Consider the following 17,289-nt stretch of genomic DNA (forward strand, 5'->3'; position numbering starts at 1 on the left):
AGGAACTGTCCCACTACGTACCTTCATCTCCGATGCATTATGGGTATATTTCTCTGAGAACATGATTGGTTGTTTTATTAATAGGGATTGCATTTGATTGGTTGATTCAAACAGATGCAACGTCGCCATTGTTAACGAATAAAATTAACCGGAAGTACCATTTTAATTCTAGATTTTGTGAATCTAGACTAATATCTGTAATATTTATTTTCATCTGGTAATACTATATTAAAATATATTTTATGCTTCGTATGATTATATACTTTGTGATATTAATTACAACCATATATTTTTAAATAGTACGTATTTTCCAACATTTTCCAAGCCCACCCAATTGCGTAATCTCGGGTATCCGCACACTACTAAACGAACAAGTCATTCCGAGTCACGTATATATTTTTTTAACAATTAGAAAGAGATATTGTGTACAACCTTTTGTTCTGTTATAAAAACAAACGATTTCTTATTTTTATGGCGCAAGGTAATATAAAGTAAAATTCAATCTATGTATACGTATATGAAATATATGAATTAGGATCTGATATGTTTGATCGAAAATTTAACAAATTCAATGCAACTATGTACCAAAGATGGCACTTTCATCGCGTACATCATGATTTCTTTACAACGTTTCTACTATCTGTACGATATCTATTTCAAAGTTTCAGACGCATATATCACGGAAATTGTCAGCGTTAGCGATACGAGATATTGATTTGTCGTGAACAATTGCAGCTTACCGCGTCTGTGAGTAATCACAAGAAATTTTTGCGAAAAACTATTGATTTGAAGTTTTAAATAAATCTTGCTAGATATGTGAATATTTTTCAAACTTTTAAAAGATAATTCGTTCAAAATCGTGTGTACTTTTTGTTTAACATACCTAAGCTAATATGCGGATATCATCGATGTTTTTATTAATAAATGTATTATTTTTTTAGACATTAGCATGCAAAAATGATGCTTGCTAGAGTATGTCGAAGTACCGTCTCGTCAAATTTGGTCAGTCTACTAAAGGCTCCAATTAATTCGAAACCGTTTATTCCGAGAATTCAATCTACCAGATTATTTGCTAACGATGGACGAAGTGCATTTGCAAGATCGGCTCGTAGATCAGCCACTATTTCAGAGCAGGCAATGGCTCCTGCAGGAGAAACAGGTAAGATTTCAATTCATACATGAACTATGTAGAACGAAATTAATAATAGAGAACGCATATGCAATATGATGCAATCGCAATTGTGAATGTGGGTTATAGGTTATTTCATATGAGCTGTTTCAAATTTTTGTGTATTCATTGAATGTAGTAATAAGGAGGGGAGAAGCGTGATCCTATTTTATAAGTATCTTTTAACATTTCTAAGATTTATCGTGTAATATACATTATAACCAATTTATTGGTATAATGTTCTACGCGTGCAGTAAATAATCCTAATACGTTTCTTTTATTTCTAAAATTCGCTTACTTTGTTAATTCTTGAGTCTTGAGTCTTAATTCTTCTGTGTTGATAGCAGTAAAGTTAATTCTGTGATATACGTGTTAAACTTACTACTGAAAATACTCTTTTGTATTCATAGCATTCACTATTGGAAAAGGAGTTGTTGCCGGTGGTGCTGTAATAGGAATAGGTTCACTGTGCTATTATGGTTTGGGTTTGTCACCATCTATGGGAGCTATAGATTATGCAAAGTATTTTCTTTTAATCAAAGTTGCAGTTACGAGAATATTATCGATCGTAGAATATCAAAATAGAATATAATACAATATATAATTCTTTATAGGTTATGGCCCCAATATGTGAAAGATAGAATTAAGACTACATACATGTACCTTGGTGCATCTATAGTAAGCAGCACTGTAGCTGCAGCAGTATGTTTACGTTCGCCAACTATGATGAACTTGGTAATGCGTCAAGGATGGGTTGCCATGTTAGTAACATTAGCATCTGTCTGGGGTAGTGGAATATTGTTACAGAGCATTCCATACAAAGAAGGTTTCGGTGCAAAACAAATAGCATGGTTGATACATACTGGTACCGTTGGTGCATTTCTTGCACCTTTGTACTTACTTGGCGGACCTTTGGTCCTTAGAGCCGCATGGTATACCGCCGGTGTAGTTGGTGGTTTATCAGTAGTTTCGGTTTGTGCACCAAATGAAAAGTTTCTGAACATGGGAGGTCCATTAGCTATTGGCTTGGGCTTTGTATTTGCAAGTAGTGTTGGATCAATGTTTTTACCACCTACAACTGCTCTTGGATCTGGTTTGTATTCGATATCCTTGTACGGTGGTCTGGTGCTCTTCTCTATGCTTCTTCTGTATGATACACAACGTATCATCAAACAAGCAGAAACATATCCAACCTATGACTATCTAGCAAGGCCATACGATCCGATTAATAAGTAAGTAATTTAACAAACACGTGAAATTTGACAAACACTTACGACATATACATTTTATACTTCTTATTTCAGCGCGATTTCTGTTTATATGGATGCAGTGAATATCTTTGTAAGAATCCTCACAATGTTAGCAAGTGGAGGAAGTAAAAGACAAAAGTAAAAGAATGGATGTCTTTTCGAGTAGGTCGATAAAAGAATTATGGAGTCTTATTCCATGTTTGAAAAACGCCATGATTTAGTGTTAAACTTTAAATAAACTTAAATTTATTTTACAATAAATCAGCTTTATATATATAATCTACTTCATGTTATATCATAAGATGATATGTAAATTATTAGTTTATTTAAAATAAAGTATAAAACAGAAAAAGTAAATTTCTATTGGAAAACATGCAGAGGACGTATTTATACTTAATCACTAGCGATAAAATTAAATGCAGTTTATTGTCGTTTCTCAAACACATTGTTCGAGAACAAAGTAAGATACAGCTACTAAATTAATCATAGGTATCTTACAAATTTAAGCCAGTCACTTAATTTTAAATCGAGGTACAGTGAGAAAGATAATGCAGTGCAATTGATATTGTGCATAGTGTCGAAGGATAGTGTCGCAGATAAAGTAGATTTAACCTTTCATCTGCATACCAGGTCGTTGTCGACTAGTAATTATAGCTAGTAATTAGGTAATTTCTCAGTTTACCTAAATTCTCGTTTAAATTTAGCTTCTCTTCTTAAAGAAACGAAGGTAAGACGTAGCAACGAAAACTATGAAATAATATTCTAGAAATGTGGAAGAGTATTTAAAAATTTTTGGGAATCTTTTAAAACAAAAATGACCTAATGTCATTAGGAGGTGGATGGACTTACGTGAACCAGTATGCAGAGAACGTTAGTAAAAATAAAGTTGCAGACGAAGGGTTTAATGTCGTGTCATTCTCAACATGATTACGTTTTAAAGTCTGTTGCAGTGTTTGTACGTTAAGTATCGAAGAAACGTTTACTTCGCATAGTCGCATGGATTATGCGAAATATAAGAATTATTTTCAACTGGCGGTAACAAGTGTTATCACACTGCAGATAATTACATTGGTTTATATGTGTATTTGTATTTAATTATACATGATCGCCAAGAAGGTCAACCCTTCCAAACTAAAATTAGCTTGTCCTAAGAAAATAAACTTTTATTAATAAGAAACTCATCGATAGACAGTAAATGTAGATAAATGCAAATAAATAATATAAAAATGATCATATCTTGGGACATATGTTCATCAAACGATAATAAGATTTGGATTGAATATACATAATATGTATCGCAATCAATATGCTTAGAAAAGATTAAAGGGGAATACACGAAGAATTAATGATTCTTTTACGAAAGCACGATTAAAGGAGCACCTCGAAGAGTAACGTGTCTTATTGCCTAGTTTATCACTGATACGCATTTTACCTGATATCTCTCTTCATTTACAGAAGTGTTTTGATTCGCCTTTTAAATTTAAAAAACATATTTTAAACTTATTTTTTTGTGATTTGTCTTGAACGGTAGACAATATATTTTAAAATCGTCCATTTCGTATTTGATGTTATATGGTAGGTGTCGATAAGTACAATGAATATTCAAGCATTATCAGGCTACACATTAACAGAATCTGACTTGGCACCTAATGACGACGAAGAATGCCTTCTAAGATAACCAGCGAATAGTTGCCTCGCTTGATTGAGCACTCGAATAACGTTATGTCGACGAACCATTTTATCGAAATGCATTGCCATTTCGTTGTAATCCATTTGATTACGCATAACAAAGTCTCTGTGTTGCAATAACAGAGTAATACAGAGGAACATAAGAAACGGATTACCACCACCAAATTCGTGAGGTGGAGGTAGACAAGTTTCTCCCAACTGATCTTCGCAAGTTCCTGCTGGAATAAGATTGGTAAGCTCTGTGGCTTCTTCACAGTGCTCTTGTACCGATTGTTTTATTGGACTTTCTTGTACCGTTGCATTTTGGTGCCAACTTTCTGCCTCCTCGCTGTCCGAAGCAGATTCGGACCTATGAAATTTTATAATTTTTATATTCAAGGCTGTGTATACTTCGAAATATATAGTTGTTGCGAGATTATAAAAAATCGGTCTATACCTTGTAGTCCGTTTAAGTAATCTAATCGGGGTAACAGATTTAACACCATTCTGATCTTCTAATATTTCACCATCGTACTCGAGTTCTGCTTGCTCGTCTGGAGTAGCTGGATGGTTCTTTTGCTGTAACGTGTGCAGAGGATTCTCCCATACAAATACATCCGCGGCTGGACTACACCTTGCTAACTCTGTATCTGTTTCGCTGTCGGCTAATTCGCTCTCTCGTTTAGATAGAACACAATCACATTGTTGATCGCTTGGCGGTGATGGTCCGAAGACTTGTCGATCGAGTGATTCTAGTTCCAGTCTTAATTCTCTAGTCATTGATGTAGTCATTGGAAAAAAATCTGTCGGGTCATCCGGCGAACTTGGTTCATCTCTTAAAACTCTAATTACTCCGCTCTCGCTCGAAACACGTCTAAAAAAATAATATATTTACCGGTTATAAGGTTATTATTACCGATTATTTATAGAAAACGGATAAGAATAACGTGCTGGTATTTCCGATAAATTATGTTTATGTACGTTTATGTTGAATCGAATAGTATCTATATTGAAAATATAACGTTTCACCTCAACTCTGGTTCAGCATCGCTTGGTGTTATTTTGCTACGGTTGAGGCTCGTAAAGTTCAAAAATTCGTTCAAATTCTTTACTACTCGGGCGCATTTCTTTTCACCATCATTTTCATTATTTTTTGTTTGTTGATGTTCTTTACTAGGTAACGACAGTCTTTCTTTCAATTCCAGCAAGTTTACGCGTTTAGATTTACCAGACAGAGAATCTGTACTTAGGCACTTTTCCGTAGATTCTGTGTTTCTTCGATTTTTCGCTGTCGTCAAATCATTTTCTGGCTCAGAAAACGTCTCGTAAGGAGAGCTCGATCTGTAGACAGCGGGTTTCACTTTATATTATTATTTCTATTTCACTGCTTTCATCGATTTGCATAGAAGTACCTTTTTGAGTCACCGTTAGTTTCTGTAGAGCTTTGCAAAGATGGATCCTCCGCGTTAAGAGTCTTTCTTTTACCAGTGGTGGCGATACTCGCGGAAGAGCTTTGCCGTCTGATAGCACAAACTTTCGTGTACGCGTTCTCACGAATATGTTTTACGTTTGGGCTTGGCGGTGGCGAAGGTGGAGGAAAAGGTACTTCGGCCAGACTAAGTTCTCCGTTTGGCGGTGACGCTGGCAAAGCAGCCCACAAAACTTCGAGCATTCTCAGAGCGTCGTCCAAAGCAAATTCACGTTTCATTTCTAATAAAAGCCATCGATAACAGAACAATAGGTCGTCCGCTTGATGGGATTTTAAATAAGCATAGAAGTCTGGATCATAATGTTGTAAACCTTGAAAAATATATTTAGATAGATATTTTATAACGATTGACACGGACGTGATATTTATTAAATGAATTTCATAATTTGAAATTAATATAATTATATACATAATAAAATTATATACATCGATCAGAAGATTGTTTTCTTTTTATTCTAACGATAAGCAATCGGATCAGTTGCTTTTTCAAAGATAATCTTTTCCTTTCTCGTTTACCGTTCATTTTAATGTAAAACAGTGGTTCCATATCGCAAATCTTTAATAATATATAACAGTATATATTTTCTAATAACTGGGAATATATAAGTCACTTTATATTTTATATTTCAGTTATAGCTGTGACATTTTTTTATACTAAAGAAATCACAATCTCCTAATTATTTAAATAAGATATTCAATTTTACATACCTTCAGCCAAATGTGCAAATTTCGTAGTCATAGCAATTCCATCGAGCATAAAGTTGTCCTTCAACCTCCTCATAAGAGCGCACAGGCATATGTATGCTTGTGCTTCGTCCCTCATAGTAACCAACAAAGGTGAAGCCAGATCGCTCATACCTTGACAGTAACTGACACTCGGATGATTTAAGGCATACGTAGTTAAGATATTAAAGAGACTAGCCGTATTCTGATTATCGTCAGAACCACCGTAAAACTTGTGATGTCTATCCGTTCTTAGAACATCTTTCCGCACCATACTCGTTACATACGCCAAATCTCCGACGTTTTGTCCCTTTTGTACCAGGATTTTCCATCTTTCGCGAAGATTTTGATACTCTTGCGACTTTTTCTTCATGTAATCCATCCTCTCGCGACCGGACATTCCTTCGGGATACACGTTTAGAATGTGTTTCCAAACCACCTTCCGCAGGCTAGGTTCAATTCCACCGAAGTATATGACGGCTCTTAATTCTTTGGGGTGTATTACTTGTCCGATGGGATCCAAAAATCGTCGGAACTCTGCGTCCGTCAATGGTGGTCGCGGTGGTTGAGCACCTTGCTGGTGCGAAGATTCTTCGCTCAAATTACCCAAAGCACGTTGAACCATGTTCAATGTTCTTTCCATCTGTAAAGAAAAGAAAAGAAAAAGGCCGGTCTGATTTATAACGTACATTATAACATCTATTCTATGATAATTGATATTTTTAAATTTTATGAATCGCGAAATACATTTTTATGAACATGTTAATTCTGATCGATCTTATCTTTACTTTAGATGCTTCCGAAGAACGGTTGAAATAATATAGTAAAAGATTGAGAGAGAAATTTTAAAATAACGTTTTTCACTAATAAATTTGCGTAATTTTTTCAGAAGTTTAAATTTTGATAAACCACAAAGTGGTTTATACGATATTAAAATGACCAAAAGGAGAAAATTTGATTTATCGAAAGGACTTTTTGTTAGACCGATCGATGACTTGCATTCAGTTAAGAAGGAAGTGAAAATTAAAACGAACAACTGGAAGCAAAATCACGGATGATCGAGGGTACTCGCCTTGTTCATTATGAGACCCGGTAACTTGGGCGTCTTGTATGGAAACCCGGTTTCTTGTCGAGTCGACGCTTCCTGCGCATTTTGTTCCCAATAACATTCGCAGTCGCCTGTCTCTCCGAACGGCTTTAGGTTGACTTGCAGATATAGATACGGTTCAGAAGCGCTGTAATAAAATACGTTATCGGTTGAAACAACGGAGTTTGGTATCTTTAATCATCTAGGTACCGGTGGTATTATAGAAAATATTTACCTGATAAATGCCGCATCCAAGTCCCAGTCAGAAAGTAGGAATAAATATGTTTCCGATCCATAGTCATCTATCGCTCGATAAGAAACTGTGAATTCTCTGGAAATATTTCAGAAACTTATTTCTTTTATCGCAAGTTAACTTTTTACAATTTCTTCCTCAATTATCTAATAACTTTCTGGCATTCTCGATATTCCGTCACAAGCGTTGAACTCTTACATTAAGTTTAACATAATCATCAAGCAGAGAAACGTTATATTTTTGATCATTTAATTTTGCGCTCATTGTACAAGTTTGATCGATTAATAAAAAATTTAAAATGTACGTTCTTTAATCTATATACTTGTCAATTTTAAGTTTCTAATTTATATTATAACTATTACGTATTATGTAATGTGTGTGTGTGTGTGTGTGTGTGTGTGTGTGTGTGTGTACGTGGAGGGAGGTGAAATTAGTAAAAGAATAGGGGTGATATCGATAAATTAGGATTAAACTGCTATATATAGCGTGCATAATTTTTAAATTATTAACGTTTCCCTCTGCCGACTAAATCTGTTTGTATTATTTCGAAACATTTGCATCGTAAGCATCGTAAATGAATGATTCGTAGAAAGCAGCGGACAATCGCAAACCGATCGAGCTATCTACCGTTAATCGACGCAACGATTAAGTGAAAAAATATATTCCAAGATTATCGTAATTCAAAGTCAAATCGGAATTTCTCGCCATCCGCCGTTAACCGTTCGTTCCTTTTATACTTTCGATACATATAATTAAATACTACTTCTTTCTTTTGCGATAGTAACATGAGAATACAATCTAATCTAATTATTGGCGAAAGTAACACAAATGGCATTGAAACAGCGCTCGATTCGTATCGATTCGTATCGTATTTATTACGATTCTGTCATAATTAAATACCAATCTCCTTCCTTAGTAATTCGAGTTTAAACAATTCAGAAAGAGCTTAACAAAACATTAATTTCTAGATAAAATTCAAATTAAACATTTTATGCTTAATTTATAAGACTTCCATATTCTTTTCGAAAATGTTTTTATTTATTTTATAACGTTTCTTTGCGTCTTCCTATTATTCTTCTGCTATTGTTGCTATCTGATATTTTATGTTTAGCTTTCATAGTTGGTAATGAGAAAAAAACTCGCGGAAAATTTTGCTTCTCCGACCTAACGTGTTGCGAAACGCGTGCTCGGTTTTATAGATAAATGGTAATCGCTACGCGTCCGAAGCGAATGAACGTTAGCCGAAGGTAGAGTAGCGGTCAAAAGTTTTACACCACTACATATTGTTGACAGATTATCGCACTATGTTACAGATATTAAAATTATATAATCGACAGTTCGCAATTGTCCTTACGATCAGGCGCGCCCCACTCACGTTCTATCTATCTACGAACTAGCAACAGAGTTCATTGAAACGTGAACGATGCTTGACGCGACAAATATAAAACGATTCGGTGTTTTATTTGCTGCGAATATTAATTGAATTACAGCGGTGCTTCGAATTAATAGGTCGATAGCAAGACTATTTAAAATAATATATTAAATTTTTAATAGCGACTACTAAATTGAAGCGAAGAACATGGGTAGAGCCAGTAAACTATCTAGCCCGCAAGATAAAAGATTCGTAAAAATAGTTGCGATTATTTGTAGATTCAAGACAGCTTGCGAGCAGACCGATGGTATCGTAGGTAAATTTTTAGGAAAAATGTATGCTATTACGATAAACCGAAATCTAGTAGATCCCTGTGTACCCTTTATACGAAAAGGATCGCTCTCGGAATCCTTACAAACGATCTTAACTTTTATCTATAAACTTTTGTCCGGCTTGAAACCTTTTCTTATTCCCGAGTTTCGCTCACGACCATTGCTACTCACGGCATTAATAACAGCATTAATAAAATCTCACCCTTTGATATCGAACGCTTTGATGAGTATACTTTGAAGCACTTCGATGGATGTTATCTGCGGGTCCACGCTGAACTTTCGGTACTCTGGCTGATGTCTGGTCTCGCATTTCTAAACATAAATATACCAAACGTTCGATCAATTTTCCCTCTGTTTACCTCTGTTATAAAACGTGTGTCCCGTTTCGTCTCGTTTCTAGAATTGAAATTGTCTTCGACAGAATTAAACAATTAACTATATTGCATATCGTGTGTGAAAATCTCGAAAAATTGTCTTTATACAGAAAGCAAAAAATATATCTTGTATGGTTGTTATTAATTTCAACATTTAAATTAATTGCTACACACACACATATATATATATATATAATACCAGAAATTTGTTAAGTGTTATCAAAGTAAACCTATTTTTTCTAGCCACATGGTATATATCGTATGTATACATACTTTAAATGGTAGGTATAGTTTACACATATACTATATAGTACAGGAAGGATTAAAGTCTTCCAGGCGTAGTTGATAAATCTCGTTTGATTTTTCACCAATCGAAAACTAAGTTTCAGTGTTATTTTCACTGTGCACAATATCAGCCTTGAATCGTTTGACCGTTAAAAGCAAAGAACTTGGAAAGAGCTACCTTGGTAAAAAATAACCAATCTTTCTGTAGCTCGAGTAATAGAAATATATGCACGTCATTCTATAGGTTTCAAGAAATTATAAAAGCACACTCCTTTACCGGTCATTAAGATAATGGGAGAGTCGTAAACAAAGTTCAAACGACGAAGCAAAACGAAACGAACGATTGGTACTCGTTAACTACAAATGATGGTAGCTTTGTAAGAAATGGATGAAATTTAAACATTCGGATGCTATATTTTCCCGATAAAACTTGATATTTATATCGTACGGCAAAAATAATGGACAAAATATTTGTTAACGTGTTGATGATAAATAAGTACATAGAGCAAGATATTCTTACAGAATATTATGATTCTTTTAGATGGAGATACCGTATTGGGTTGGTGTTACACGTATATACGAGCCAATACATCGAAGATTAAGAAAAGTTTGTGAAAGCAATAGACTTACAAAAATTCCATAAAATCTATTACACTTCGCAATTGTATTGTTCAAGTATATTTAAATAATAACAATATATACATGTATAAAATTATATTATAGAAACGAACTTGACGTTTATATCAACGAAAGCAATATGTACACGAGAGTGTACCTAACGAAAGTACATATAATTAGTAAGAAAAGAGAGAGAGAGAGAGAAAGAGAAAAGAAAAAAAAACAGGACGAGACTAGAATAATATTAAAAGGATTTCTATATATAAAATTAGAAGTCGATTTCGGTTGGCTGTTACGCTGTCACGCCTATTATATAAATGCTCTTTTAGTTATACTTGTTTTAACTTTGATCGAATGTGTTGGATCAATTATGTCATTGCCAGATAATATTAACACGTGCAGAATTGCAGGATTTTGAGGTTAAGGTTAGATATTGCAACGAAACTATTGATATTTTCGATTTAATATGAAATATGAAATACATATATACATATATGAAACAAAATGATTGGTTGTAAAATTTTCAGTAATGTTTCCATATAGGACACACGCAAAGATATTTATTTTTCTTAGTATTTTAATAAGCTATCATCGATAACGAGTACGAATAAGTAAACTATGACACGAGAGTCTCAAAATAATGAAATCCGCTTTACAGTAGCAATATATTACGAGTTATTAGAAATATTTTAGTCAACCAATATTTTTCCAATTTTTGCACACGAAGAATATGTTCGATAACAGACACAAAAGAGATCCATATTTGTATCCCTGTAAAAACAGATGCCTTGTGTTTTAAAATTTTGATTGTTAATTTTTTGAAGGTAAAAATAATTGCCGGGAAATGGGATGAAACTTTGATTCTCAAACTATGTACTAATAAATATATATATAACAGGATGTTATACATTGTCTCGGTACAGACAACTCTCCGACATTTGTTTAATTTTCTGCAAAGTGTCAGACGTAAGCATTTGCAGGGTTTGGATAGGAAAATAGGAGAGATGTTACGGCTGTTCCCGATTCGAAATTTCTACCGCAATGCCATAGGAACGTTTTGTCGACTACCCGGTGAAATAGCGACGCGTTCTAATTATTTTTACAGAACGTTGGTTATTCCAATTACGAAACGCGACGTGTTGCCGTTGCCGCGCAACGCCTCGCTTTCTTTATCCGAATCTACTTAAAAGATGCACACGTACATATATATGTACATATGTTTGTCATATCGGAAACTTTCTACGGGTAGTAACAATTTACAACTACCTAGGAAGATAGAAATAGAATTCGTCTTTATTATCTGCAGCGAATTCACGCTTCGATTTCGAGTTCGAGTGATATTGAGCTTATCGCAGACTGCGTTCTCAATGATGTTACCACGAACCTTTAAATCCCTATACTCCTACTGAAAATTTATCGTTTCAAGTATTTTGTAAACAATGTCACTAATATATATAAAAAATGAGTGAATAGTAAACGCAGGGAAATATCGTTATCGATGAAGAATATTTCCTTTTTATCAAATTCAACAATGAGAATTTGACCATTCGACAATCGGAATAGATTTGGTTTTTAAACGTGCTTTAGCGTGTAATAATGAAACATTATTTTCGAGAAAGTTTCATTGGAATTTTATGCGAGGTGTCGATGTAATGCTGAAACGTGCAATATTATGTTGTACATATAACATGAACCGTACCTTTACTTTGACGCGCACAGCTTCTCTAGGGCAACCGAACATGTTTGACGTTGATATGCAGGCTATTTCGTGCACGCGAAAAAGGACGTTCGATAATTCAGGACAGCTGCAGATCCATCAAAATGCGCATCTCCTCGAGGACGTTCTTGTGATACCGAACGAAGCTCCACATTTTTATGGGTAATCCAGTTCCGATAGGTTAATTCGTTTCACGCGACGCGCAACGAGTCACCTCGAAGCTTTCACTTTTTCCCGAGAAAAGCATAGTAGCGTCTTGCGAAGGCACAGCACCACCACGTTTCCCTAACAAAATCCAAGTTTTTGAACAACCACCGATTGACATTTGGCATAAGAGTTCATGATCGTTCGCGATGACGAGGTGTATCCCAAAACCCCAACAGCTGTCGATGATGACACGTTTCGGAATATTAGGTTTCGAAATCGTTTCGCGCGTTGCTCGAGTTTCGACTACACAAAGATCAGTCGTCGTCACCGTGATCGTTGACTGACGATACCGTCTGCTCCCGTGATTCGTGTCTCGTGTGTAATCGGCCGAAATTGTATGTCCCTTTCTTCGTTAAAATCACCGATGTTGGGACGAACGGAGGGACGAACTTTGGTATTTCGAAACGTGACAAGCGGAACGCAGACGAATAGAAATGCCGATGGAAATTGGCGTTACGTTCTCGCGAGAAAAGAGAGAAAGAGCGAGAAAGAAAGAAGCGAGCGAACTGAAGCGAGCCGCGTTTGACGCCAAATTTAGTTTAACCAGAAAGGAAATGAGTGCTCACGCCCGTAGTTCTACTTGTTCCACGGTACAGCTGCTGCACCATGCGGCCAAGCGCTGAGTTTAATCGACATTAGCATGTACAAGAACCTATAAAATTAGGGATCTGCTCTGTTTGATCGGAGTTTAGCATATACAAGAACCTATATATTTAAGCTTAGAGTTAGGGATCTGCTCTGTTTGATTGTGCACTAGCATAGACAAGAACCTATTTAATTGTACGGTTCTACGGAAATATTCGTATATACTATTCTATTCGAGGTAGAGAAATATAAGAATGACAAAATCGCGCAACGATAAAACTGGTTGCAAGTTGCCTAAAAAATAGAAATTAATTGCTTACTATATTTTTGAACGATGATACGTATAAGGCAATAGTAGAAATTCCTCTCTGGTATTATAAAATAAAAATTTTACGATCTAAACATCAATTAATAGCAAAGTAAACAATGATAAATTATTTTCAATTAAGGAAATTTCTCTTTTTATGACAGTTTCGCTATCGATTCTCCAGGACTGTTCTAAACTACTAATTATTAACAATTTTTAAGGATTACGTTTGTCTTTAATAAAGACACTTATAAAGCAGGATAGAGCAATTTTCCCGATTTTCATGTAATAACAAGTAGTAACATACCATATTTTATGTAATAATAACAACTTTACTTGTGTAACAGATCAAATCTTTTCATTAAGAACATAATTTTATTCGTGATCGTTACCGAACATTGTCTTAAATATGTTTCCTATTCCTCGATTTCATCGATCTCACTGTTTGAATACACTAAGTTTGCGCGCGCTTGTATATACGAAAATTGTGCGCTCCTATTTGCGCAATGTATCGCCAAGTCTAATCGAACGTGCCTATTGGCGCAGAATATCGTCAAAGTCAAACCTGGCGTGCCTATTGGTGTAGAATATTGTCAAACGAAATTGTGCGTTCCTATTGGTGCGAAATATTGGAAAGTTCGAGGAGAAACGTACGCCGTCGGATGACGTACGCTTGAAAGTCGTGGAGCGAAAATTTGTCTCGTCGAGCGTTACCCTGTCCTTATTGGTACTTTCATTTCGACTTTATCAACATTTCTACACTTCTATCTGCTTCATACAAATAGTACGTTCGTATTTAACCGCTTATCGATTATAATTTTAGTAAAATTATGTAGTATCCGAAATCTTCTTTTACTTTCATCGTTGATCGCGTATTTGACAGGTTACAGTCATCGATCGCTCATATTACCACCGTCCTTTGAGGTAGACTTTGGATTTTATTATTGCTTTATCTTACTATAATTTGTTCTGTTATTGTAAGTTATTGGTTTTGTTATACATTTATTTGAGATTGCTTTGGCTTTCTCTTGTATAGATTATTGGCCGGTCACGGGACAGAAAGAATAGGGGTTCGCATCACGGACGCCATAGGCGATTAATAATCGATAATTCGAACTGATACGAAATGGACGCCGCATTTAGCATGCTTCGCAAACGATTAGATAATCAACGTTCCTAGGTTAAAAATTGTTACTTTGGCGTTCCTATTTTTATAGTAATTGGATTTTAACAGTATTTCAAGTTTTATTGTTATTAAAATTTCGAACAGAGATTTAGATTTAGATTAGAGTTTAGAAATATTGAACAGACTCTTATTTTTCATTAGCTTAGATTCCTTAAACGATGAAGCATATATTTTTAAGAACAAATTATAATATTTCACGTGTTTTGTTTCAGTTTTTCATAACTTTTGTTTTTTCTTGTGCATCGGAAAGGACGCAGTGATGCTTCGAAACTAAGCGTGTAAGAATCTTTGCATATCGTATTCCAATTAATTATTTCCTTTGATTATTCTACTTCAATTATTCATAATGAAACAACAAGTTTGATTTAAAAATTTAATTTCAGAGTTTCAATTGTTGGAGTAATTAGAGTTTACTAGCAATTTAATCTTTCTATTATTATTAATGTTCAAAGTTTCCATAAAGTTACATATTACGTTATCTCAAATTTTTTGGTGAATCATATCGCTTAGTTTCCAAAATATATTATTCACGGATATATTATTCATATATGCATAATAAGTCGTATTTTGTTAAAGGTTAATCACTCCATTCTGTTCCTCCTGTTTCCTAAAAAGGACCTAGTGGAACTCGAAAAGCCAAGAATGTAAGTAATCTTGTAATCTGTACTTCATATAATTCTAGTCCTTGTATTTCAATTTGCTATTCTGATTTAAATATTGTCATTGAAATTTGAACAGAGATTAATCTTCCGCTACTTCAAATTTTCCAATTAATTAACGTCATATTTAAGAGTAAATTATGATATTCCATGCACGTTACATGTTACAGTTTTTTCCATGATGGAATTGCACGACTCCTCCTTGATGGACGACTCCTTCACGATGTCGATCCCTGGGCTATCACAGCATCGATGACCACGTTCCTCGCATCTTATCGTGAGTCGCATGCATTTTTGTTCCTCCGGTCGCTCGATCATGTCGTAGGACGAAAGGTCCGAATCGACACGGCTGACTGGTTGTATTACGTAGAATTTTTTGCGAGCACAGTAACCGCCGGTATTTACTATACCCGTGAGTAGTAACATCTTCTTTTTCTCTGTATTGTTTATTAGTCGAGGATAGGTCTTATCGCGCATCGCGTTTTCTTTTTTCTTTTTTCTTTTATATTAATAACACGATACTGACAAATTTTGTATTAACGATATTAACAGTGGTACTAACTGGTACAAACGATATTATATTAACAATTAATTTGAATATTTGTGATTAAAGGTGTGTTCGCTATAATTACTTTTAAAGTCGGAATGTATTAAAAATATATATTTACAAAAAGAAATTGCAACGGCTTAATGAAATATTTCGTAGCGACGAGGTCGGATACCCTTCGACTTTGTTGCGTTCAAAATTGCAATTATCGCGTATTTATAGATAACGATAATAAATCATATTTTATTTTCACCTTCTGTTCTCCGATGAAATTGTTTCAACGGATTTAATTGTTTGCCATTCATTTTTGAATTTGAGTATTAATTTAAAATATATATATAGAGATATTAAAGTTGAATTCTGCCGTACAAAAATGTATGAAATTTCACGTGGAAGAAGAAATTTCGCGACAGGCAAATTTTGGAATCGAATCGACAAGTTTTGAACGTTGCTTTCGCATTTTCGATAACGTGTTTTGACGAAGGGATTGCCCGATGTTGTTTGCATTAATATTTAACTTTGAGTCAATTATCAAATAATTTTCTTATTTATCGTGAATTTGTCTCTTTTCTGATAGAATTTCAATAATTCATAGAGTCTAAATAAATTCGCTGTTATTAGTATTGTGGTAATTTATTAAATTAACGAAGTAAAGTATGCAGTGTTACTAATTGAGATAAAATTCGAAGGTGCAAAACGAAGAATGATTAGCCCGTTAAAGACAAAATAGATGCGCTGATACCTTCTTTTTAGTTAGGATTTTCAGGTTTAACCCTTTCCGTGTCCATTGCCAGGATCTCGCTCACGTGCCCAGGTGCTAGTTGGGGTGAGAGGAAGGCAACGGGTATTACGTATTGCTCGAGCATGCACATGCGAACTGACAGCGATCTCTATGATCGCTGTTCATCCATGTGTACTGGGATCAGCTTTTGTCATTTACATTTTTATTTCACCTTTGTAAGTTATTTTTTGGTTTGCGATTTGGAAAGTCTTCAGCTTACTTAGATGTAAGTTTGAGCGGGTATCGCGTTCGAAGAAAAGAAGAGGCTACGAGCCGAAGAGGCCCGGCAAATTGCCATAGAAGAGGGCAACTGCTAATGGCTTTGCATCTTCTGGATCATCCAGAGAATGCAAGGTCATTCTCGTTACTACTTTGTCACTGTGCTCGCCTAAATTATTTGTAGTGGTATTAGTTGTGATTTGTTTGTTAGCCGACGTGTATGTCGACCCATCGTCGGTTGGGCTAACCGCGATCTTTGCAATTAGCGTTGCGAGTCTAAATTTCGCGTTATCAATTAGAGTTGCGAAAAAGTACTGACTTTGGTTTCGATTAGCGTTACGACGGAGAGACGAATTATACACCCTTGGACAAAAAGATAGCACATGTGTGCTATCATTAATTTCTCATAGATAGAGTCCGAATTTCCCAAGTTTGACGAATGGCATATAAACAGTACCTTGT

At 35.0% G+C, this 17,289-nt stretch overlaps 2 protein-coding genes across 3 annotated transcripts; one reads left to right on the forward strand and one right to left on the reverse strand.

Moving 5' to 3' along the window:
• Window positions 1-587: 587 nt before the first annotated feature.
• On the forward strand, window positions 588-2,775 carry LOC132910613 (growth hormone-inducible transmembrane protein-like). 2 transcript variants are annotated; one of them, XM_060966406.1, is made up of 5 exons: window positions 588-747; window positions 942-1,159; window positions 1,579-1,690; window positions 1,783-2,400; window positions 2,473-2,775. In XM_060966406.1, exons 2-5 carry the CDS (start codon window positions 958-960, stop codon window positions 2,558-2,560), a joined length of 1,020 nt encoding a protein of 339 aa, XP_060822389.1. In that variant the 5' UTR covers window positions 588-747; window positions 942-957; the 3' UTR covers window positions 2,561-2,775. The 2 variants fall into 2 exon arrangements, with proteins under 2 accessions (XP_060822389.1, XP_060822390.1); XM_060966407.1 differs by having other exon boundaries at window positions 700-859.
• A 50-nt stretch (window positions 2,776-2,825) lies between these two features.
• LOC132910611 (TBC1 domain family member 25) lies at window positions 2,826-13,105 on the reverse strand. The gene is made up of 9 exons (XM_060966405.1): window positions 12,319-13,105; window positions 9,545-9,654; window positions 7,621-7,716; window positions 7,371-7,533; window positions 6,284-6,941; window positions 5,499-5,886; window positions 5,116-5,427; window positions 4,544-4,960; window positions 2,826-4,456 (listed from the first exon to the last, which is right to left on the reverse strand). Exons 1-9 carry the CDS (start codon window positions 12,358-12,360, stop codon window positions 4,036-4,038), a joined length of 2,607 nt encoding a protein of 868 aa, XP_060822388.1. The 5' UTR covers window positions 12,361-13,105; the 3' UTR covers window positions 2,826-4,035.
• Window positions 13,106-17,289: the final 4,184 nt, after the last annotated feature.

Source organism: Bombus pascuorum, chromosome 9 (assembly GCF_905332965.1).
Source record: "Bombus pascuorum chromosome 9, iyBomPasc1.1, whole genome shotgun sequence".
In the NCBI taxonomy this organism is placed as follows: domain Eukaryota; kingdom Metazoa; phylum Arthropoda; class Insecta; order Hymenoptera; family Apidae; genus Bombus; species Bombus pascuorum.

Bases quoted from the DNA above. Each gene is read 5' to 3' on its own strand.
- LOC132910613 (XM_060966406.1), top strand. From the start codon at position 958: ATGATGCTTGCTAGAGTATGTCGAAGTACCGTCTCGTCAAATTTGGTC. The intron at 1,160-1,578 runs GTAAGATTTCAA...TTGTATTCATAG, and splicing joins GGCTCCTGCAGGAGAAACAG to CATTCACTATTGGAAAAGGA. The intron at 1,691-1,782 runs GTATTTTCTTTT...AATTCTTTATAG, and splicing joins GGAGCTATAGATTATGCAAA to GTTATGGCCCCAATATGTGA.
- LOC132910611 (XM_060966405.1), bottom strand. From the start codon at position 12,360: ATGTTCGGTTGCCCTAGAGAAGCTGTGCGCGTCAAAGTAAAG. The intron at 7,534-7,620 runs GTAAATATTTTC...ATTTTATTACAG, and splicing joins TTGGATGCGGCATTTATCAG to CGCTTCTGAACCGTATCTAT. The intron at 4,457-4,543 runs GTATAGACCGAT...AAAATTTCATAG, and splicing joins TTACTTAAACGGACTACAAG to GTCCGAATCTGCTTCGGACA.